This window comes from Rhipicephalus microplus, chromosome X (genome assembly GCF_043290135.1).
Source record: "Rhipicephalus microplus isolate Deutch F79 chromosome X, USDA_Rmic, whole genome shotgun sequence".
Classification (NCBI taxonomy): domain Eukaryota; kingdom Metazoa; phylum Arthropoda; class Arachnida; order Ixodida; family Ixodidae; genus Rhipicephalus; species Rhipicephalus microplus.
The window spans coordinates 226,629,412-226,654,131 of record NC_134710.1 but is presented as its reverse complement, the minus strand read 5'-3'; the positions used below and the strand labels follow the sequence as shown (position 1 = coordinate 226,654,131).

Below are 24,720 nucleotides of genomic sequence, written 5' to 3'. Positions count from 1 at the left end.
ACACACCTAGTTTTTTTTGTTTTTTTTTATCATAGATACTCCGTTTCAGATTTGAACTTATTACAAGATATATTGCACCGTCTCTCCTACAGATGAATTATTTCCACAGCTGCTAGGCAATGAAGTGGGGTGCTGCCGCACAAGATGAAGTAAGAAATAAAGCCTATGTTCTCCTGGTTATGTGATGAATATTGCTTTCTTTTGCGTGTTAAGGCACTCGCGCAGAGATTGAGATTGAGTAGTGGAGATCTTGGAGTCAGCCACCACGGTGCTTCTCACAGCTAGAATGTTGCTTCGAGACGTTTAATCTGTGAATTGATTAATCCACGTGTTAGAAACTGGTGAAACAATGAAAGGAACGTGCACGCACGAGTGCACCACGACGTTCGTACGTTGCCTGCTATGAGGGTAAGTCGTCGCGGCACCTGGCGGCATCTCTGGTCCCTACGTGCTAATTATTAGGCCCATATGCCTCCGTAGAGGTGGTGCCGGTGAGCAGGTCGTAAGTTTAAAGAGGAGGCCATGGTTCAAACAGCCCACCAAAATGGAAGCTATGAACTTTTTCTAAAACAAATGTTTTACATTTCAAAGCTATATATTAACAGCATCACCGACCATCACATCAGTTTCCAGACTCTGAAAGCGAGTGACATCTTCCAAGCAATGCACAGGAGAGGCTGACGCATCAGATAACGCTGGAAAAATGCTTTCACTATAGGCTTCTTGGACTCCAATACAAGCTTCTCAATGCTTGTCTAAAGCATTCATAAGAGACAAGATGTCTACTTGCAGGAAATTCACTTTTACTGACAAAAAAGAAACGGAGTTAACTGCCCCATATTTCCACTAATGAAATTGCAAAAATAACATTATTATTACTACGACCCCAAAAATATTCTGAATGAATGAGATAGCAATACTTCGGCTCATATGCCACAACAAAGGCATCTAGTCAAGAGATATTAGGTTATTGCACACATTCCTATTTGTAATTATTTGTAGCTAGATTTCATTTAACCCTTCACTTATTCTTGACATATACAGCGACGTGATTGGCTGAAGCCATTTTGGAGCAGATTTTTGGGGCAGCCAAAAGCATGTATTGGCCTGGAAAAAGAGGCTTTTGGAGCAATAGAATGGAAAGGTGGGCTAGTTGGTAATTCATGATGGTTCAGCGAACTGGGAGCGCGGGGGTAAACACAGACACAAAGCAAAGAAGAGGCACACAGCATGAGCGCTCATGCTGTGTGCCTCTTCTTTGCTTTGTGTCTGTGTTTACCCCCGCGCTCCCAGTTCGCTGAACCATCATGCTTTTGGAGCAGCCAAGGTGCATTTTGATGCAGGAAAAAAAAGGCTTTTGGAGCAACCAAAAGTGCATTTAAAGCAGGAATAGAGTATTTTGAAACCATGGAGTTCCATACAATGATACCTAGAGAGGAACCTGGCGCTGCGATTGTGTACCCTGGTGGGAATTATAGGAAGTACAGGCTTCGGATTGGATCGGGTTAGCCAGTGAACTGTCTACGGATCTTTTTCTACAGTTTCAGTTTCGTTCTTCACGTAGAGTAGGGTGGGCGCAAAGGACTCAAGCTGCGCCTTTGTTGTTCAAAGAGGCTGAAAACTGGCAGGCCTCTCAACTTACTGCAACGCTGAAGCTGTATAAGTCCTGTTTGACAGTTTAAACGAAGCGTCTTTCCACTCACCGCTGTGCATAGATATAGCGTCCCATGCCAGTGCAGGATAATACATCGAGTTCACGTTTGTTGTTAGTGCGTCTTGCCAAAATTCATTGAAATTAACTTGAAGTTAACTGCAAAATGACGGCGACACAATATAGACGCACTGCCACACAATTCCGACTCAATTTCACAACAAAACGAGAGGTGGGTTCGTTGGGGGCAGACCACTTGAACAGACGCACCTTGCATCGCATCAGACGAAACGTTAAGTGTTTCTCACCTGATACTGTGCTGTTATTTCCATAAATAGATATTGTGTACTTTCGAAAGCAAAACAAGAATGTTTGTTTTGAAATATTGTCAAGAATAATTGATTAAATCTTGATGCCAAATCTGGAACGCAACGGCAGAGCAATGCATACCCTGGTGGTTAAATTTGTCCAGGTTTTACTCCTACCGCCTAGTTACAAAAACATTTTGCAATAAAGTTTGCGTGCAAAAAAAAATGAAGCAGGTTTCAATAAGACATAACTTTATATCACTTTGTTTTACAGTCAGCAAACAAGCGTCGCGAATCTCAAGAATGTAATCTATCCGAAGTAGATCCGAAGCCTGTACATACCATAGTTCCCATGGGGGTACAAGCACTGCTGAAAGAGCCCGCACGTAGACACTAGTGCCACATTCCCCTCTAGGTATTATTGTATGAAACTCTATGTTGAAACCTCTAAAGGCTCACTGCCGAGTGTAAAAAATTGAATTTGTAACAAATGACGAAGTGAAACATACAAACGTTCCATGCACATACAACTCAGACTACTGATAGCATTACCACTAGAGTAACTGCTATGTGGCGCTTTCTTACTACCACTTATCCGCCCATAAAACTCAATGTATGCGCATACCACTTATACCACTTATACCACGTATGCTTCACTTTTTGTCTAAATAACAGTTACATCGTTGCAGAATGCAGATTATCGCATGTGCGACCCAAATTTCACCACCAGTGAAGGCACTGTTCCACTAATGTAAAGCCTTTGTGATGCAGGATTCCGCCTTTTCTACCACTAGGCAGACTTGCAAGCTTGAAAGGCTTATGAAGGGTAGCTGTTGCAGCTGTTCTCCTAACCACAGACCCAAATTCGGTTTCATATGTGCTGCCCTTGGTTGAGCTTGTGATTGCGATCTTTTTTGCGTTTCATCCCATGAAGCTTCCCGAGTCGACACACCAAGTTGCAAACCCCCAGGCTAGGCCTAACTAGCGCTAATCGCATAACTGACTAATCGGTAGCGGCCATAGATATATGCTGCGGTGCCGAGTCATTGAAAAACTTAGCAGTGGTTACGTTCTGAAAGGGGTGAATAGATAGAAACAACTTTCTGATTTTGAACGCAGCGACTCCCATTGTGAAAAAAATGAGGGTGCACAAGTGCAATGGTCGAGTAATGGTGGTTTACATTTGCACTGCTTTTGACATCGCGCCTGGAAAATCAACAGCATGCAAAAATTCGGTTGCTGTTCTGCAGGGAAATCCAGCACATAAACGGGAAGCTTTGAAAACTTGGTCGGCAACTTTCTGTAACAGCGCTTTTTTTTTTCTGCTTTCATATTGTTCGAACAGGCCCGTACACAATAAACTTTCAACATTTTCAAATTTACCAGAATAAATATTAACACCCCAGTCGCCCGACTACATTCTTGGAGTGGCGCGACTGCCTGTTCATCACATCTTGCACATGTGTAGTCTTTGAAAAATGGTGTTCAAGTGATAGTGCACATACAGTTAAATCTGGACATAACCAAATTAGTAAATTCTACAGAAAATTCGTTTACAAAGAGGATTTCATTATACGCAGGATCGGTACAAAAGTACTGAAAATAAATGCCCAAATTAAAATGTACAGAAGGGGTACTGAAGGCAGAGTAAACACACAATTTAGCGGTAAAAAACTGTGTTATTAGAGCGATAGCAATTATATGGACACTCTCAGCGGCTTTTTGTTGTCGCCACCATGTTCCGTAACAAGTCCAAATTGATAACATGACGCCGCGCATCGTAACTTTCACAACAGGTAAAGGCGCACGAGCGCTCTTGAAGCAGAAATCAAATGAGCCAGCCCATCTCTCTTGCCTGGAGGGCGCATATGATAACATCTGCTTGCATGTTAGAACTGCCAACGAATGCTCAAACAGTAACGAAACTACCCGTCTTGAGCGAGCATGAAAAAACGTTGTGTGGGAGGTGGGGTCACTGGAGTAGTAACGGTGAACTGATTTTAAAGTTGCGGTCGCGATCGCTGGCGAACGTGCTATCTCAACAAACATCGGTGCGCTTTTGATGCAAAGAGACAATGACATAGCACTTTTCCATGGAGCAGCCGTCTTTGCTTATACGAGCACTTTGTAGGAGGTCCATGCTATCGGATCCAAAAGAGTTGGCTGCCAGCCTTACTTTGTTAGTTCAACATTACAATTTTTTGCTAAATTGTTCATTGCAATGCATTCAACGCGCCATCGTGTTATTGCCAGAACTAATGGGCTAATTGCAAAAGCTACGAGCCCGCTAACTCTCGGCCCAGCGCAAGACAGAAAAGCGTGTCGAGTCGACCTCTGAAGATCTGTCATCACCATGCTCTCGGAGAATTTCCATCAGCGCCTAATTTGACATCCCTCGGTGGTGACGAAACGGTTTTTTCCATTATATAAAAAAAAAACACCAGAAAACAAAGCTGAACATTGTCGGGGGCCACACCGTGCGCGCAGTAAAACCACGCTTGCGCGCATGGCATCAAAAACGAAGAGCTAACGACACAGACACACATATCGCGGAAAACTATATATAGTGTTCATGTGATGTCACTTCAACCATTGTCAACCTCTCCCACCATGCCCGGGCATCCACAGCAGTTCGCGTGCTGCAGCACGGTTTTTTGAGGGCTCGTCATCTGTGCAATTATGAAAGGGAAGCAGTGCAGTTTTTTGTTGTCATACTTTAACGAGTTTATCGGATCAGGAAGAACTCGCTTCTTCACTCGATACAAGACCAGAAAATCAAGATGTGTGACACATCAACTATACTAGATTTCGATCAACAGTGATGCCACCATGTACTGCGGCTGCCCACAACGACCTACGAGGGCCTTTTATCTCGCTATCACTACAAATTGCGAGGTCCAAGAACAAGTGAAAGTCCAAGGTCTCTCAAGTCGCAATTTTAAGAGTGGATTAGTGAAGCGCAGCAGCTCCAATCAAAAACGAGTCATCATGAAGAACTAGGCAAGTTTACAAGAGTTGCTGCGGCCCACGTCAACAAAGTTGCACATGCAGCGTGGCTCCCTAAGTGTATAAAACAGTGCTGATGTTGAGGCTTTTTGATTGGAATTTTGTGGAAACAGCCGAAGGAAAAAACTGTGCGAGCAAGACACTTCGCTTGGTGCACACTGCGGTAATGCCGGTCACTTTTTTTTTTTCACGTATGTTTGACACTTTTTTTTTTTTACTTTGGATGCATGCACATACTATTTGGCAGCTCTGCGCATATATGCCTGTCCATGATGATAAGTGGACGGTGCACACTAATCCATTGCGAAGGCTTGCCATTGTTCGAATTTCATTTGACGCCAACAGTACATAGCAGATATCACTCACTTCCCTACCAGAGGTGTGTGAACGAGGGCATGTCAGCCCCATACATTAATATAATAGGAAGGGGGGATGCTGCCATGAACCTTCCACCCCAGTGAAAGGGAAGCCTGCATGCGCCTTTGCTCACTACGATCTGATGTGAAGTCATTAGAACTTTCGCTGCCCTTCCCGGTGCTAAATCGATGTCGGACGCACTAGCGCTTAGCCTCAATTTAAGTACACTTTGGAAGTGAATTAAAATGTGTTTTAAATGTTTGCTGTGTCTGACCGTTCTTGTGGAGTGTGCTTGCATACAGAGGAAACCCAGAAGAGGCTTGCTATAGCCTCAAAATTTGATGGCACCACCCCTTCAATCTATGCATGCTCACAGCCAATGTAGCGTGGTGTGTGCATATGAGAATAAGCACACGTTAGAGTGTTTTGACCTCGAGAGATTAGTTTCTTTCTCAAAATATGAAAACATATTTGGTGCAGCTTTGGTACAGAATAGTGAAAATGAGGCACGATGCAGTAGGATGCATCTTTGGGGGCAGTTTGGTGCAATTGGCGCAGCTATTGCATCACTTCATATAGAATGAATCAATTCAAACAACATATAGAACGAATGAATTCATAGGACATATAGAACAAATGAACTCATTATCTATCAACCTTATTATATTTATTTGAATTCATTGTGACCTGTAACCAAAATTAAGCTTTATTGCTTTCACTGGTATGTACGTGAAGGCATGAACTATTTTATCAGAGTTTGCAATAAATATGAATTTCCAGGCTGTTGTTTTAGCAGTGTTGTCTATTCCATGTGCCATACAGGATTACCTTATAGCCTCTGCCCCAGAAAGTCTTTCACACTGAGGCTCACGAAAACTCACACTGCTGCCTACACTCAAAATATCAATGTCTGTTTACACTGCCAATCCAGAATGCACCCCTAGATGGTTACAACCTTGGAGTGGTTTAGGAGCCCTTTAATTGTGGCGTGCTTTTTGTAGGTCTGGTTTTAGGTGCGGAGTGACCCACCAGTGGTTTATTGATTATATCCTCCAGGTGCGTCGTGACCCACTGATGGGACATGCGGCTATGCCTCTATCTTTTGCTCTATCGAGGTGGCGCTGCCACTTTTGCAGTGCTCATTTAGTGCCGTTATTCAAAAGATGCAAAGTTGTTTTCTGCCTTCTTTGCATGAATCTATATTCAAACACAAAGTGCTTGCCACAAGAAAGCACATGAAGTTAGTTTCTGTGATACACTTATTTACTAGACAGATAAAAGTGAAAACTTAGCTGGAATATCAACCAACAAAATGACACTGCCGCCTTTTCAGCGGGCGTTTGGTGTGTTTATTTGAGTGATACGAAGCTGTTTTCCACCTTTTTCGCGTAAATGTAGCTTTAAATACAAAGTGCTTGCCACAAAAAAAAAAAGAACAGATGAGGTCAATTTTTGTGGTAAGTTTGTTTCTTTCCTCATTGCTGTGCTTTCTTTTGTGCCCGTAAAAGACACGAGCCTCCATTAAGTGCACTGAAAAGGTCTGAAGCAGCAGTAAAAACTCCTACACTTAGTCTAATGGCAAGTATTCCAAAAACTGCGAGAAACGTTTGCAAGCAACACAATGGAGCAACGTGCCACCACTTGGTTCATCAGAAACAACCGCAACATCTCACGTCCAATGTAATAGACCAATACATATTAGGAGCAATTTCGAACTTCAGCCAATAGCACAAAATGTAGAGCTCCCACATGTGGGTCACCGGTGGCTCAGGCCGCACATAGCACAAAAATTTTTAGTGAGTGTGTCATGGGTCACTGGTGGGTCATAGCCTTTAACACCAGAAACTTGAATCCTGCTGCAACGAAAATCATACCTCTGCATTCAAGTGTCATAGTGTTATCGCACCCGCAAGGAGTTAAATTCAAGCAATACGAAACCGCATACAGGGAGCACAGGACGTGACCCACCTACGCCGCAGTGAACGTGTTAACCACAAAATGCTTGACACAAAAAGTACTGATGCATGATTCTCGGGGGTATAACTGAATGTCCTGAATCCCTCACAACTTCATCCTCTTAAGTAATTGCGTATGCATAACGCGAGTGACACATGTGACCTCATGAAGTTCTTCCCAATTGCTACTGTGCCCTTAAATGCTCAATGGGAAATGAATCAATTATTGCAATTATCATTCTTAAAGGGGTCATGACATGATGACCTAACAATTGATGGTGCTCGGCAAAAAGGGAGGGTGGAGGGTCAAATATACTTGTACACATGTGAAAACTGGACTGTAAGAGATCATTTCAGTTCACAATAAGCCGTAGAAATCATTGGCTGTAAACTCTGCCCACTCCCGGCGACCGCCATTTTGTCATAGCGTACGTGACGTCACAAGCCGAAGAAGCAGTGTTGTCGTCTGCTACGAAACAGCACCTTCCGCACGCGGTCAGTGTTGCGAGTGTTGCTGGCCGCGTGATCCACACGTGTCAGTGAGTCACAAGTGTTGCGGTGTATTACCGTTACCATCACCATATGCAGCAAGTGTGAAGCTCAACCTGCGCTCAACCTCGCTGTTTGCGAGAAGTTTCTGTAGTGGCAAACGTCATATGCATTGCACATTCACAGGACACTTTTTGACCTCTGATATTGCTTGCTGCAAGTACCAGCCCTACGCGGATGACGTGGTGGCATTGTTTCAACCCCTGGAAGTCATTTGTTTTGAGTGGCAAGATGAACGCAGAAAAAGTTCGATTGCAAGCGCAGCTGACCACAGAACACGATTGTCCTCCGTAATGCAGACCGTGCAGCAGCTCGCCCAGCAAGCGGTTCGTGACATCAGGGCTAGCAATCGCGCCAGTGTTGCCCGACTCTCAGGCCCCTCGCTCGTTAATAAAAATGTTCGATTATAAATTAATTGCTTAAACCAAATTCACTCAAATTTCGATAGCTTGTCTGTGAACATAGATGAATCAACCCACACAGCACAGATCATGGTTGAAAATTGGGTGTCATGACTCCTTTATTATCACTGCATAATCACCCACGCAGTCACTAACGGTCACCATCTAAACCTTAGTCCTACACCTGCTCTCTTTGTAGAAACCTTAATCTATGCTTGCAGCATTCTGTGGAGTCGCTCACAGCAAAGCGCAACATTGTCCTGCACAGTGAGCAACTCCACATTGCTCTAGTAATATTGGGTCATGCTTCAACTCCAAAATAAAAAGCATAACCCCAGACGCATCACATGAACTGAGAAAGTCTCTATATTCAGGCTATTCAATACATAGATGCTGCCCCTTAAGACTACTAACTTCTCCAGTTCCTGTAACAGGCATTCCATGACAGCAGAATTTATTGGGTTGAGGCCTACGCTATAATATATGGTAAGAACAAAGTGAGAGACTCACTGTCAGGATTGAACTGCACGAGCATTGTGATGCTGTCCCTGCACTGCCGAAGAACATTAGCTGCCAGCTGGTAAGTGGCGTTGCGCATGTTTATCCCGCATACCTGTAAACAAATGTGCGTAACTTTTATCACTCCGATACATCAAGTAACCCAACTAAACGGGCATGCCCGCTTACCTCCAGCAGCTGGTCTCCAACCTGAAGGCCGGCTTCGGCAGCTATGCTATTCTCGGACACAGAAGACACAAAAATGGTGCCGCCAGCACCACACTTAATCTGTATTCCAAGAGGCTCCAGGCTCTTTTCAATCACTATCCTTCGCATGCCGCCAGGTTTGGGTCGTCTGCAAAAATGCTTTTTTTGTGAGCATCCCTTTATCAACAAAAGAACCAAAATCGACACTGCAATTTCAGCTTTCCACCCTTGTCCCTAAAATCCAAAGCCTCATGTAGGCTTGTACCAACACGTATACCTGGGTGGATATCGCTGCATTCAATCAGAACATGTTTCATCGTTTCCTTAGCTCCCCCACAGCATGTACATTGTTCTTCCTCTTTATTGAATCTCCCTTTATGACTATGCGTTCTAAGGCAACCCAACCTTGCTTCGAACAGTAAAGTGCTTCCCCTTTGATTATCATAAAACCTCTCCCGCCTTATTTTGTTCTTGCCCTTTCGGCAGTTACTGAGAGCCGGCTCCTTTTCCATAACTGTCATCTAATAAATCATCTCAGTCTCTGACTCTTCACTTAATGCTCCTTGTTGCCATATCGCCCACTCTGCCAGCCATATATTTACTGGTGAGCCTCCTAGTTCTTTTTTTTTGTTTCATTTTGTGTCCATGCTTTTCCTATACAAATCACTGAACACGTTCCCTGCCTATTTACTCTCTTTCATTTTCCTAAGTCTCTCTTCAAATCTCATTTTGCTCTGAACTTCCCTTACTTCAAAGCCTGTCCATCCCATATCTCTCTTTACAGCCTCATTCGTCGTCTTCCCGTGAGCACACAGTCCTTTGATTTACATCTACTCCTGATTGCACCTCTGACTTCATGCATACACCACTGAGTTCCCGGATGTAAACTTTGTAACCATCACGCCTTTCCACAGACCTCGAAGGACTTCGTACAAATTCTATCTCCATAATACTCTGTGCTTCATTATTGCAGCATTCCTCTTTCCCTTTGCTGCCAAAGTTTTTTCCTGTACCTCCATATACCTATCTCCCTCATTTATCCACACTCTGAGGTACTTGCACTCGCTTACTCTCGGAATTTCTTGACCCAGTATTAAGATTGCCTGGTCTTTGTGATCATTGAATACCATCAATCCACATTTTGTTGGACTTAACTCCTAGTTCCAGACCCCCGCCTTCCCTTCCACATATATCTACCAGCCGCTGTATATCGTCTTGACTGTCTGTAAATAGGTCAATATTGTCTGCGTAAAATAGACCAGGAAGCTTCTGCTCAATCATCACACCAGCCTGTTTGTGGGACAGATTAAATCCAATGTTGCTACCTTCTAGCGCTTTTTCCATCCTCACCATGTACAGCATGAATAACAGCAAGGACAAAGGACATCCCTGTCTGAGCTCCTTGTTAATTTCAATGCTGTCATTGCTACTTATTTCTTCCCATTCTATGGGAACTGTATTTTATCAGTATATTTATCTCAAAAGCTGTATACAGTCAACACCTATGCCCACTTCCTTCAATATGTCCCAAACATTTCCTGCTTAACGTTGTCGTACGCCCCAGTGATGCTCAGCTAAGCTACATACAAAGGTCTGCTTTCTATTTTAGATGTTTCTATACACTCAGTACAACAAACAGGTTATTGTCTAACTGCCTGTTGATTCGAAATCCATTCTGAAGTTCTCCCAAAATATAATTTTGCTCTGCCCACGTCTGTTTTTTTAATTTTACTGCTTGCACCACCAACCTGCACAGCACAAATGTTATGGTTTGCGGTCTATACAAATGAATGGTAACCTTTTCTCCCATCACTCCTACCACTCTCTACCACACCACCAACGATAACTGTCTCTCAAAGAAGACACCTAAACTGGAGCGGAAAAGGGGATGAAAAGGTAACAGAGTGGGGGAAAGACGCAAAGGGGGAGAACTGCCCTGACCCCCCCCCCCCCCTTGTGCCACCCAAACTTGTGAGGTCGCCCCAAACTGGTTGAGGAGGGGGCGCGAGAAGTGCCGCGATCCGGTGAAATGAAGCGCTGAGCAGGGGCTTTTTTTTTTCTTTTCAACAACAAACCTTTGTCTCTCTCTCTCTCTGCTTCTCTAGAAACCGTCGCTCACTTGTCCTCTGCTGAGCACTGCTTTTCACGCTACAAACCACTCACGTAGGCTGCCTGGCCAGCTACCCTACGTGACAAAATAGTGCCGGAATGCAAGGTTCAGTGACGAGCTATATCATGGATGTTACATCACAAGCGAACCATGAGACGTTGCATCCTTCTGTGCACATATGTAAATGATCCCCTCTGTCGCTGTCCTTTACTCTTACCTTATTTACTGATGGCCACTATTCAGTCGTAGTCTGAGCCAGGCAGCTGTCATCATATCAAACTGGATTTCCTTTTCTTTATTTCCTACCACCCTCTATGCCATAACACACTCCGACACAAGCGATCTATCCATTAAAAATTTATTTCTCTCGAGAAATAATTGAGGCCAATAACATTTAAATAGAATGCTATATTTATGGAGTAATCACCAGGTATTTTCGTATGTCAAGCTACTATATATATATACTCCTGCGCCAAAGCAATTCAGAAGACAGGGTGGTCTCACAAATAAAAAAGAAGGAATAAATAGCAGCCGGCTTAAAACATAGTTGTCCACTCTGCCACTGTCAAAACCTTGACCTTTGTGGACTTTTGTGATACCCAGTAGAAAATCGTGACGCTATTCCTGCAGCCCTTGCTGGTAACATGGCACAATCATAACTCTCTGGCTTACAACACCTTGATGTAAGAAAAACAGTAAGTTATCCTTCCCCTATGCAGGAAGAGCACCAAGTAACATTGTCTAAAATCCCCTCTCCCTCCCAAAATCATTATATTCAAAACACCATCTCGTTCTTCTGTAGGATAAGGCAAATGATGTTTGACTAAATTTGCTGTTCCTTCGCCATGTAACCTACTAAGCTTCCGGTTGTTCAAAAGACTGCCAGTTTGGCAAATTATGGCTGGTTCAAGTTGGCATATCCTGCCAAATTTCCATTTGCAGCCTAATCTAGCAAGTTTAGAGCGCAGCAAACGCAGTTGACTCTACTCTCGCGAGACGTACTCTTGCCGCGCCGTAGCTCAACTGGCCCCCATTTGATCGATGTGGAGGTTGTGTATATTTGTTGATGTGTTTGATCCGTAACAATGACAGAAACGAACTCAGCACGTACAAAACAGTTTTTGAGGTATTCCTTAATGTGTGCCTCGTCTTGTATTTATGCTTTTTACTGCTATACATAACTTTCACGTGACGTCAATGACAGCAATGACAGAGAGCCATTCACCGCTCGCATCCTTTGGTGCTATCCCTGTATCTTTCTGTTAGCCAGCCACATTAAGGGGAAACACAAAGAATTGGAAGGGGCTCAGCTAGCTGGTAATTGAAGAGGCCAACCAAAGTAACGTCAATGCAAGTTCTGTGATTCATAACAACAAGCCCAGCCAACCACATTTTTTGTCGGCGTTTCTGCTTTCTTTTGTCTGTAGTTGATCACCCCTCGCTTATTCAAAGTATAGCCCGAGTGGGACCACAAACGCACGCCCACACCCACAAGAGACATTCCAGTGATATGGCTTTCCTTTTCACCTGACGACCTTCCCCAACACCTTTCAGAGGACAGAAGACCTGCTTTCCGCTATTCACCTGAGGGGAGGCAAGAACAAAACACACGTTGGAGGAGCGGGCGGTGGAGGGCTAGTTGGGTGGGGACTGAAGGAATGCATGATTTTAAGTTAGAAAAGACATTCTCTCCTGAGGTAAAATATTTTTGCATGCCACCCTCGGGAAACCGGGAGCTTTTCGATGTAGCGGTAAAAAAAAAAAGTTGATTTCTTAGTGGTCATGCACAACTTGTGTATGATTCGTGTGTATAATAATTTCGGGAGACAGGAACTATTGTATAGTCAGCTATTCATGCTGAGATTTCAATGCCGTTTGAAGATTGCTGCGGTTTAGTTGGCATTTGGGGCATGATAAACTGTGACAATTTACGAGCTTCGTTTCGCGTTTCTGCTAGCTTCATTGAAAAACACTACGTTGAGGAAATAGATCAGGGGCTTTAGTTCGTCTATGTGCGAATTCAGCCACAGAGCTTCAGTAGCTTCCCACAAATATGGGCAGAGGTAGCTCCATGTATTGAGAAAATTGCCCAATTCAGATCATTAAAAATAAAAAACCAGAAAGCATAAATCAATGAAATTAAACACTAACATGGGGAATGTTGTTTTCTATGCATGTCTCGAAAATAAACCTCCTCTAGCAAGTAGTTAGCGGCCAGTCTACAGCTAAAGTTACTGAACCTGGCTGTTTTCAAAGGAACACCAACAATAAAGTAGAAGTGCTACATAAATTTGCTACACTGAGAAAATAGATATATATGTTGAATGTGCTGTGCAGGAAACAGTGCTGTAAGTGTAGCAGATTTTCCAGAAAATGGTCGCAACTGAGACACAGTCAGCCCAAACCGCGCTAGCACTTATTGTTGCCTGCCCACCTCCAAATAGTAACGGTTGACTTTATTTTAATAGACATATTTCAAATGTACGAAAATCAAGCTTATTAATGATATATAAGTCAACTATACAAAACAAGGAGAACAGCCGCCAAATCAGTAGGAAAAGTGGCAAAAATGGTGCGTTCATGTCGCCGGAGTGAGACCACCGCCTTAAAGGTTCAATCACCTGGCGTCGCTCAACGCCCAGGATCTCCCTTTCCCCGAACACGGCTCAGCCACACACGGCTAGGTGTGGGAGGGAGTCGAAATACCCCCGTTAGCTCAGATCCACGGTGTCGCGACGCAACAAATGCCTGCTTGCGCAGACGCCCCTGTAGGGCAGGTTTGGGTGTTCAGGCATGATATTCTTGGGACTGTATTTCGGAGGAAGTGTTTGAAAGAAGGGACTTCACACTTGCAGCCTGTTTCATGTATGACTGCGCTAGCCTGCTCAGCGAGGGATACGCCTGTCGAAAACTTCTAAATGTCCAAGCTCTCTTCATGCTCACGACTCACGCGTGTCCAGAAGTGCAAAATAAGCGAGTAATTTTTTTTTTTTAAGTAAAGCTGGCTTAATATTAAGGGTGCACAAATTATGTGAGTAATTATGGTATTTAAGAGCATGAACAATTTTTACATAGTTTTCAAATGGTGGAAAAACACAGTTCAGCTGTTTGGTAGGTATTCATCGAAAAAAATTTGCATTCATACATAGACACAAACGAAGGCACCAGAGGAAAGAGAAACAGCGCTGTTTGCATTGCATTTTTCCTTTCAATTGTAGCTGCATCTGCAAGCCCAACATTTTTCTATCACATACCTGTCAAAATGAAGGATTTTGAATCAGGGATATTTCCGGATCAGGGAGGAGAGGGGTGGCATCTCGTAAACTTTAGCATTGCACGACACCCCCGCAATACCAAAGGCGGTTTAGAGCTGCCGAAGCCGAACACACGAGGAACACACGAAAGGGAGTGTGCAGATATCCGTACCTGCCGAGATTTTTCGTCACATAAAACAACTGGCAAAATTTTTTTCTGTCAAAACAACTCACATATATCTTCCTGGGACATGCGTGAATGAATGGGACGGCGCAACTGGCTGCTCGGAAAGTGCGGGTCGGAGCTTTGCTTGAGGCCAACTAGAAACTAAACTTTGGATAAGAACACCAACACACTTCTAGCCTTTTTTACACCTTTACTGCCTTTAGTCTACCGCTGCGTTAGTAGCCACGTGGCCTCGGTTAGTAGTCGTTACTGATAATCGCATCGTCGTGACCGCGGTTTCGCGCATGCCGGTTGTGGGAAACGGTAGTTCCATTTTCAATCCTCGTCCACTGGCTGCGCAAGAGCCTTTAAAACCAAGTCGTTTTTTTTATATCTATGATCACAGCTGCCGTGGTTTTATCTATAGCGTTTGTGAAAAGCAACGTCACTACGACTTGTCGAGCGTCGGCTGCGCGTGCACTTATGGAGCTCTGTCAGTTACGTCGTCGCTGAGTGACCACGGATCATGTCAAGAGTGACCACGGTTTGGTCCAGAGTGTTTTTGGCAAACAATAACCACAGTTGTGACAGTGCGTGCGCTGGCCGAGCACATCCTTCCGAAGCTTTGAGTAAGCTGCTCTCAGCCTTTGTTTGGTTTTGGTACTGAAGTTCATACGACTTTTCGTGATAAAGGAAAGTGTTTGTAACATCCGAATTTCAGCCCAATAGACACAGAAGAATTTGGCTGGAGAAATTTACGAATTCGTATCAGCCAGTTTCATATCACTGAGAGTCTACTGTACGTTTACACGAACGCCTCCTGAATTCATGTACAATAAAATGCGATGAGTTCGCTTGCAAAAAGCCTGGATAAGATTGGCCTGTATTTTTGTAATGCAACCGGATCACGGTGAACAGAAATTTCGATTTCCGGGAGCTTTTTCAGGACAACCGTACAAACGTAAGAAATGGTCGAAATCCGGGAGTCTCCCGGATAATTCGGGAGGCCTGGCAGGTATATATCATAACATGGAATCAATATGATATGTACTTGATGCAGGCACATTTCAAATAAACATAAAAATGAAGAAACTATGTAGTACAGTTTGCGATGCTGCCCACACAGCGAAACTACACCTAGTATATTGCAACTGTTCACACAAATCAAAGAGATTGTGTACATGAAGACACTGACTTTTCTGAATGGTGCATGTGTACCTTTAAAAAGCAAAGTGCAGTGAGGTAGAATAATATTAGAGATACTTGTTAATATTGTGAATACTAGGATGTCGATATTGTCTCATAATATAAGTAAAAACAACATGAAAACATCAAATTTATGATTCGAATCAAATCAGGCACCATTTGATTTGTATTCAATTTTACAGCTTGAAAATTGCTATGAGCACACCTTCACTTCTGTAAAGCTAGAAAAACAGGCCCTATTATAACCAATTCTGTGTAGTAAACCCCTGTGTGCTAGTCAATTCTGCAGTAGCATAGCAGGTGATTTGCACAGAACAGAAGTTACTTGATGGTCTGAACTCATAAGCATGAATGGAATTTATATGAATGGAACTAACTCCCATTAACATGAATGAAGTTAACCCCCGTATTATGAAACTCTTTTTGACTAGAACTTGACTTGCCACCGCTTTCAATGCAGCACATTTGAAATGCCTTTGTGCATATGCAGTGCCTTTACACAGCTTAAATACGCTACACTTGAAACACGTTTGTGCAGCATTGAAGGCAGTTGCAAGTCAAGTTCAAGTCAAGGAGCGTTTCTGAATACAGGGTAAATCAGTACACTGAAGACTGCCTCATTTTCAAAAAATAAAACAAGAAAAAATTTCTCTAGCCATTATATATGTTCCCGATGCCTTATGTTGTACCACTCTAGTTGTGGGAAGCTATCAATGTTTCTACGGAGACTTACATTCGGCCTCTAAGCTCACTGATGGCCCGAGACCCATTGGGAGTGAGCAGTTCCACTGTAAAAGCTGGCATTGGGCTGCTATGATCAGTGAGTGATGGGGCCTTCTCTATTGAGCTTGTAGACACTTTTCCTGCAGATGACTTTGAAGTGACACTTGGTGTTGATGGGATTCGTATGCGCTGGTTGCGCTTTGGAAATGTAGCCAAACCATCATATGAGGGCTGTGGGTAAGTCTCTTCAGGACGAAAGGGTCCATGCACATGAGTGGGCACAAGGCGCTTAGGGGCTGGTACCACAGGTTGGAAATGTTGAGGGAAGTCCAGGCTGTGAGTTGGTGAAGTGCCTGAGAAGCTGTACTGGGATGGGCATGGAGAGGGTGTATAACGACCATCCCCCTTTGCTCCGCCCAATGGTCCATATCGCAAGCTCTCAGCCCCGTCAGCTGCTAGGAGCGAGTCCCCACTACGTGAAATGTATGACGGGTAGTAGGCATGTTGGTGGCCTCGCGGTTGTGGGTATAGAGACACATTTGCACGCAGACTCTGATGTACATGATCGGAGAGGAGGACATCAGCATAGGGTGTGACAGGCTTGGCATAGGCTTCACGCGGGTAATGGGCAGAGTGAGGCCGACTCTTCAAGCCTCCCCGATGCTGGTACATTTCAAGGACATCTTTGTGTGCAGACACCACTGAGTAGTCCAGGCGGTCTTCAGGTAGGCCAGCTGCATAATGCAGCGAAACCCGCTCTGAACTCTGCTGGACACCCGTAGGAACCTTTGGGGGACTGCCTGGCGATGCATAGGAACCTGAACTTGAGGTGCAGTTGCCACTAGAAGGGGAGCTTAGCTCAGCAGGGAAGTCTGCATAGGAGGGAACTTGCAGCTGTCTTGTAAAGGATGCCAGGGACTTGCGCTCTCGTCGCTTGTGAGGTTGGAGTGTGTTGGCCACTCCGGCCTCGCCGAGCTGGAGTGGAGGTCCCCGGTACTTGGGCCATGTGCCCCCATTATGTTCCTGATGTTGTCGGCCAGATGAGCGCATGCCGCCAGTTTTGCTGTAGCACTCCAACATCGAGTCCAACTCTTCAATGGGGCCTTTCTCGTCAGGCAGCAAGGTCTTCTCCTTGGAGACACGCTTTTCACCAAATATCTTGTTGTACGCTTTGTCCAGGAGTGTTGGCTGAACACCGACAGTGGCTCTCTCGGACGCTCCTCCCGACTTACTGCTTCGGCTGCTTAAGGTCAACGTTTTGGTGTGGTTTCCAAGTTCGTGTGGTGTGTCTGTCTGTACTGAGCACGAGACAAAAGATTTTTCCTCGTGTGACTTTGCTTGTGAAGACCCTGCAGAAATGTAATACACAAAATAAGTAATGCCTTATCACCTTAACAAATAAGTATAAGTACACAGACAATTCTGTTAATATATTTGCTTTCATGAACAATGAAAATGATGGAAACTAGTGCCACCTGCAAAATGTTCCTGGAAAAGATGCAAGTATTAAAACTAAACTTTAGTATATAGCCACAGAACACTGTTCAAGAGAGGCAATATAGATTTGAAAATACGAGCTTTCAAGCCTTGCACCACATGTGAAAATTTGTTAAAAGTCCCACACATGCAGCTTTAGAGTAGAATCTTTATTTTCAGGTTTAATACTTGCGTCACACTGGTGTTTGAAAGGCTTTTGAAATGATCCCCCATTGACTCAATAGTTAAGCACGAGTTGCTACGTGGTACACTTCCAAAGCCATCTACAATCTATCAAGTCAACAGAGCACACAACAACTCTATCGAAACTTCGATAGCCACTGAGCAGGGAACGCGAAAACAGCGGAAACGTGCCCTCCCTTCACAGTGCATTTGCATTTACCATAATAAAAAAGGGATCGCACAAGTATGCTTTTAAAAAAGTGAGTGTTATGAATTACTTATTAAGGTATTTTTTGCCACCTGAAATGTGTAAATTGCAGATACACTAAACAGCAAGTACTTGCGTTCATCGTGCCGTTGCCATGTATCACATGCCAGTTTCGACAACGATTGATTGAAATGTTTTAACAAAAACAGACATATTTGGCTTTTTAAGTGAATTTATTTTATTAGTCAAGCGGCCTGTCACTTTTTTTTCTCACTCCCTCCATCAACACTGTATTGGTAAAATAAAAATATTATTATTATTATTATTATTAACTTTAGGTGACATGAATACGAAAATAAAAATCTACAGCACTACACTACTCTTGCGAAAAATGCCTGAGCCATTAAACGGCCATTTAAAACTGCCGTGTGCATTTGCTAGTGCAAAACTCCATTGAGGCCACGCAAGAGTGTGACAAGCGACCCAACTACTCCATGTTCTGGCTCTCGTACAAAGAAGACAAGCTGCCAACACCCATCTTATAATGCATCACCAACGGCCACCAGGCAGCTATCGGTTGTGGCGTTTTGATGGCCAGGGACTGCATAGCCTTTCAAAAGTGCTCACGTGATACATTTCTGAAAAGCATTTTCCACCATGGAATCTGGCAAGGAACGCCAGGCGGAAAGTACCCAGCCACAAACAGTCGCAAACAGTCGCCTAGGCGGCCCGCCGGTGTCTTTGGGTTGTCGACATCCTCTTTTGGTACTCCAGCTGCACTCGGTGCTTGAACGGCTTGTTTAGCCTGTCGATCGGTTGGAGAGTGGACGTCATACCACCTGGTATCACGGCGAGGTCCGTTTTTCCATCGCCCAGTGCGCGCTTCACAGCGTCAGTTAAGTGATCACGAAACACATCTAACACCAGCATGCTGCAAAGACGCAGCAGTGCACCTGGCTGACGGTTCCAAACTACTCGTATCCATTCGAGCATCATGGCCTCGTCCATGTATCCCTTTTTGTTGACGCGAACGACAACACCGTGCGGGAACACTTCCTTCGGCATTGTCTTACGTTTGAATACGATGAAGGGTGGAAGCTTTCTATTATCTGCCATGCATGCCAGCATGACGGTGAAGCGCGAGTGCTCGTTGCCAGTGGACAACAGCTCCATATCCTTGGCACCACGCTGCATGATCGTGGTCGATGAAGGCATGTCAAACCACACGGGGTCTCATCGGCATTGTCAATCTGCCCCGTCCTGTAGTTGTTCTGCTCCGGAAGCCGGTTCACGGAGCCCTGAAAGTTTATAAGCTTGTCCTCGAACTCTTCTGGAAACTTCTCACAGATAAATGTGCGCCCTCGGAGAGAAAATCCTTTGCGTCTCATGAATCGACGCACCCAAGGGTTTGGTGCACGAAACTCTTCTCTCGTGAGTCCAGCTTCTCGTGCAAGTTCCACAACTTTCTTGCAAATGGTATCCGCGGTCGCTGGCATCGAGCACGCATAAACTTCCCGCACGAAGTTCCCTAGCATATCCTCCAGCTGCGGATGAACCGCACTTTGCCTACAAAATGACATTTTCCGGGGATTGCACATCTGCAACTTCCCTTTCTGCACCCTCCAATAGCGCATGCTTTTTTTCTGATACACCAAAGTGGCGCTGAGCAGCCATATTTCCATTCGCTTCTGCGAACTGAACAACCCCTAGTTTAAACGCAGCTGAGTACTGCCTTCTCGTACCGCTACTCATATTCAGTGAACGAAAAAAAAAGACCACTAAAAATAAAACACAATGTCAGGCGGAGCGAAAATTCAGAACATATAGGACGCAAATCACGAACACAAAAAAACAGACGAGAAAAAACAACAACAACCTACTATTGGATTTGAATGCGAATATGGCCGCGTCCAGCTTCTCATGCACATGCAAGCCACATGTTGCCACATAGCGGTGCACTGTCAGCTAGATACCGCTATATAAGACGAGGGGCGACTTTAGCTTGTAGTTTTATTGAAAATATCTCGACTTATATTCCGGTTTATATGGTAGATTCGTCCAGACTAAACAAGTTTCTTGGCCGTAATGGTGAAGGCTTCCGGCCCACAGAACTTGTGATAGACGAGGACGTTGTTTGTAAAGATGATTTAGCAAATTTATTGAATGATTATTTTTGTATCCCTAGCAAAGAAACAACACAATTCAGCTTGTACCACATACTTATCTGACAATCTAAAAGTGCGTTTTTGGCACCAACAACAGCCAGCGAAGTTTCAAATGCTTTTTTGTCTGTGAAAAAAAGCACGTGCTGTGATGCATATGGTATACAGATTAAGCCCCTCAAACACATGTTAGATATCATTGCTGGATTATTGGAGCATATCTCTGATCTTATTTTTTCGAATAGAATCTCCCTTCAAAAGTTGCGAGTGGCAAAAGTGGTGTAGTACAAAGGAGGAGATGAAAATACACTTAACAATTACCGGCTGATATCTATACTTCCAGTAATCTCAAAAGGACTAGGAAAACTCATTCAAAAGCGTACGGTTTCTTTCCTAGATAAACGTTACATTATCACTCCTTCGCACTTTGGCTCTATCAAAGGCTGTACGACCAAACATGCTCTTTTAGAGCAAAAAAAATTCATATTAATACTTTTGAAAGCAAACTCCACACTTTATGCATCTTTGTAGACTATTAAAAGGCGTTTGACACAATAAATCATACTATGCTGCAAAAGAAATGTGCACACTATTGCTTTTGAGCTGTCTTCTTACGACTCATTGAATCATACCTAATGTATCGGCAGCAGAAGATAAGTCATGAGCAATAGTGCCTCCAATTTACTAAAAATTTCAGCGAGTGTACCACAAGGTAACATATTAGGGGCTTTGCTTTATTTTATATACATAAATGATAGTGTAAAAATTGACACGTCTGTAAAATGTATTATATAGCAACCTTGCTCCTTACTGCTGAAAATTATAAAAAAATAATGATGCAAATGAGCTACTGACAAAGTCGGCCACATGGACAAGCATTAACTGTTTAAAATAACACATCAAGAACAAAAGCTGAATATATCAGGCCGAAAAATAAACAAACCCTTTGTCATGTACCATTAAAACTTGGTAGTTCAGAAGTTCAGATAGTACAGCGTATTAAGTGTCTGGGAATAATTTTCGACGAACACGTCTTGGAACGCACATACTGAAAAGCTATCGGGCACTCTATCAGGCATTTCACACATATTATCACGGGTGCGTTTCTCGCTACCTAAAACAGTGAAACGTCTCATCTATAAATACTTGTTTTTATCTCATGTTAGCTACTGTCATCTGGTTTGGAATACGACCACGTTAACAAATATCCACAAATTGCATGTCATACAGAAAAGGGCTGTTCGTGTCATTGCAAATGCTTCTTATTGTTGTCACGCCACTCCCATATTTCAGGACATGAACCTACTAACTCTACCAGAATACTAGCGCGCAACGCTTGTGAAACGCTACTACACAGGATTAAAATGCAACAACTTTTTAGGAACCATTGCAGCCCTAAAGCACCGCAAAGTTGTTCACAACACCCGTTTAAATCACACGTGGTTTATCTAATGCACGTGCACAAACTACGGCAAAGAAATGCTTCGCTTTCTCTTGCCGTTTCAACTGAATGTCGTATCTGCCACCTGAGTGAAACTACGCATGCTTTTTTTCCTTTCAAAACATTGTGTCTCCTATCACATGGGCACATACCCAATCTGACTTTAGTGAAAATGTAGTAGTACTTGTATCAGTACACTGTGTTCATATCTGTACTCATATATGATTTTTGTATGTGTAAGAAATAATTACAATAATTTTTTTTTCAGTTTCACCTTTTGAGTTTATTGTTTTAAATCTTCATGCTTTATTTTCACTAGCATAAACTGGCACTAATCTGCTTGCTCAATATGTACATTTTCATTGCAATAAAGTTGTTGTGTAAGCCACGCATATTTTAAGGGATCGTGGTGCCAGTCAAGCTTTTTAGAGGCTTTTTGACCATAGTCCTCAGCATCTCGAATGTTGAAATAAATGAGGTTTTAAAGTTTTCAAAGTTTCGAATTTCCAGACACAGACATATCACAAGTTTTGTCATAGTTCTCTTGAGCTACCATGTATATTTGACCATTTTTGGTCTAAATTCATTACTCTGATTTGTTTTTTAACATACGGAAGAACTAAGTCTGAACATAATCTTTGAGGTAAAAACTGTGAACAGTCTTTTCTTGTGAACAATAGTATTGTTTTGCTTTGTGTGTGTGTGTGTGTAGTGTCCGCATATGAGTGAGCACATACCATGAGTGAGAGGTGACCTTTCAAGCTTCTCAGAGAAGTTGTGGCCACTGGCAGTGGAGCTAGATGGCGAACTGCTGAAGAGAGCATTTTTCACAACCTGGAGCTGAACAGCGGAATCTGCATTGTCTAAGCACTCCATGGCTTTCCTGATGTCTTCCACTGGTTTGCCATTTATCTGTGTGAACGCAAAACACAATTATCATCTCGGTGTCTGATAATTTTCACCATAATGTCACTTTGTGAAATAGCTTCACTAAGTACAACTCCATAAATAATATTTTTCATGTCAGTGACAAGTCATAAGTTTCCGATATACAGCCTGTCCCACGCACATATTGCTCATTACCGGAACAACTATGCTGCTCATTCTACAGAGCTTGGCATACAGTTTGTGGGCCAAATCGGCTAGCTGAGCAACTGATACTAGTTTATTTGACTAGGAGACGCCTTTCAACAGCATTGCTTTTTCTAAAGGCACACTGCAAAACTTTTCCAGTGCAGTCAAAAAATGCACCTGATCATGGTCAAGGTCTCTAAGAACACATGAGCCAAACAATATATCACAGCACGAGGCATGGAATTTACTATTAATTATAAAGTTGGCTAAAAACCATCCCCTCTTCTTTCAACAAATGATGCCGTATACCCAAATGACCGTGTCATACACCACACTTCACGGCCATTGGCTGATCAGAGCAGCGTGAGCTGCATAGTTACCAAAACAGCCATGGAAAGCCAGCACATTCCCGCATGCGTGCTTACGATTAAACTGAAAATTAGTCGTGTGCTCTAAGCAAAAAAAAAAGCACCGACGATAATGACCCTGCCTAACAAGAACAGTGAGCTCAGCTTTGTGTTGGGCCAAGGTTGCCTGTGTTTGAAGGTTGGGCTTTTTAGCAAGGTATTTATTACACCATAAATCATACTTTTTGTGATGTACGACAGCACCCACTACACCATTATTCGTCTTTCTGTGGATAAGCGAGGTACCTGCTACACATCTGTGAGATATGTACATTTTGTTGATACTGACACGTGCGGTTCTTTTGGTTTACGAAGGAAGACGCTATCACTTTCTGTTAAGCGCAACGCAGGCCGCGTTTATCTTGTATGCCACTCTGGAACGCGTTACGACGCGTGTATAAAAAACTGACACGTGCGGTTCTTTTCGTTTGCGAAGGAAGACGCTATCACTTTCTGTTAAGCGCAACGCAGGCCGCGTTTATCTTGTATGCCACTTTGGAACGCGTTAGGACGCGTGTATAAAAAGCCGGCGCAGTGCGCCACTGGGGGTCTTTTTTTTTTTTTTCCCGTCGGCCGACGACTGTTCACGCCGCTGTTGCTGTGAGTTGTGTTTGGCCCTGTTTTGCTGGGCACAAGTTCGCCCAATAAACAGTTCGCCTGACACCGCCCTGACTCCTGCGTGCTTCCTCTCAAGTGCTGCGTGTATCACAACCTCGTGACAATACTGTATGTGGCTGATGACAATGAAAAATTATGGCTGAGCACATCGCAGTAGGTTGGAAGCATTAGACCACACATTAGCATCGTGTGATTAGGTAGGTCTTAAAATGAATCTGCAGAAAACGAAAGTAATGTACAACAACCCCGGAAAAGAGCAGCGCTTCGAGATAGGTAATAGTGCCCTTCAAGTTGTAAAAGACTATGTCTACTTAGGGCAGGTAATAACCGCGGAGCCGAACTACGAGACTGAAGTAACTAGAAGAATAAAAATGGGGTGGAGCACATTTGGCAAGCACTCTCAAATTATGACAGGTAGATTGCCACTATCCCTCAAAAAAAAAGTATATAACAGCTGTATCTTGCCGGTACTTAACTTATATTGCCGGTACTTAACTATGGAGCAGAAACCTGGAAACTTACAAAGAGGGTTCAGCTTAAATTGAGGACGACGCAGCGAGCAATGGAAAGAAAAATGGTAGGTGTAACCTTAAGAGACAAGAAGAGAGCAGAGTGGATTAGGGAACAAACGGGGGTTAAGGATATCAGCTGAAATCAAGAAGAATTGGACATGGGCCGGGCATGTAGCGCGTAGACAGGATAACCGCTGGTCGTTAAGGGTAACTAACTGGATTCCCAGAGAAGGAAAGCGGGTTAGGGG

General features: G+C 43.6%; 1 protein-coding gene across 4 annotated transcripts in view; it reads right to left on the bottom strand.

The window, feature by feature from the left end:
* Window positions 1-24,720, bottom strand: part of LOC119187510 (MAGUK family member discs large 5) — a 192,635-nt gene that overhangs the window by 92,133 nt on the left and 75,782 nt on the right. For all 4 annotated transcript variants that reach the window (XM_075878718.1, XM_037435647.2, XM_075878719.1 and 1 more), the window contains 4 exons: window positions 22,599-22,773; window positions 16,402-17,740; window positions 8,915-9,080; window positions 8,738-8,840 (listed from right to left, as the gene is read on the bottom strand). In XM_075878718.1, the coding sequence (XP_075734833.1) occupies window positions 8,738-8,840; window positions 8,915-9,080; window positions 16,402-17,740; window positions 22,599-22,773 (1,783 nt within the window). The remainder of the gene's footprint in view (window positions 1-8,737; window positions 8,841-8,914; window positions 9,081-16,401; window positions 17,741-22,598; window positions 22,774-24,720) is intronic.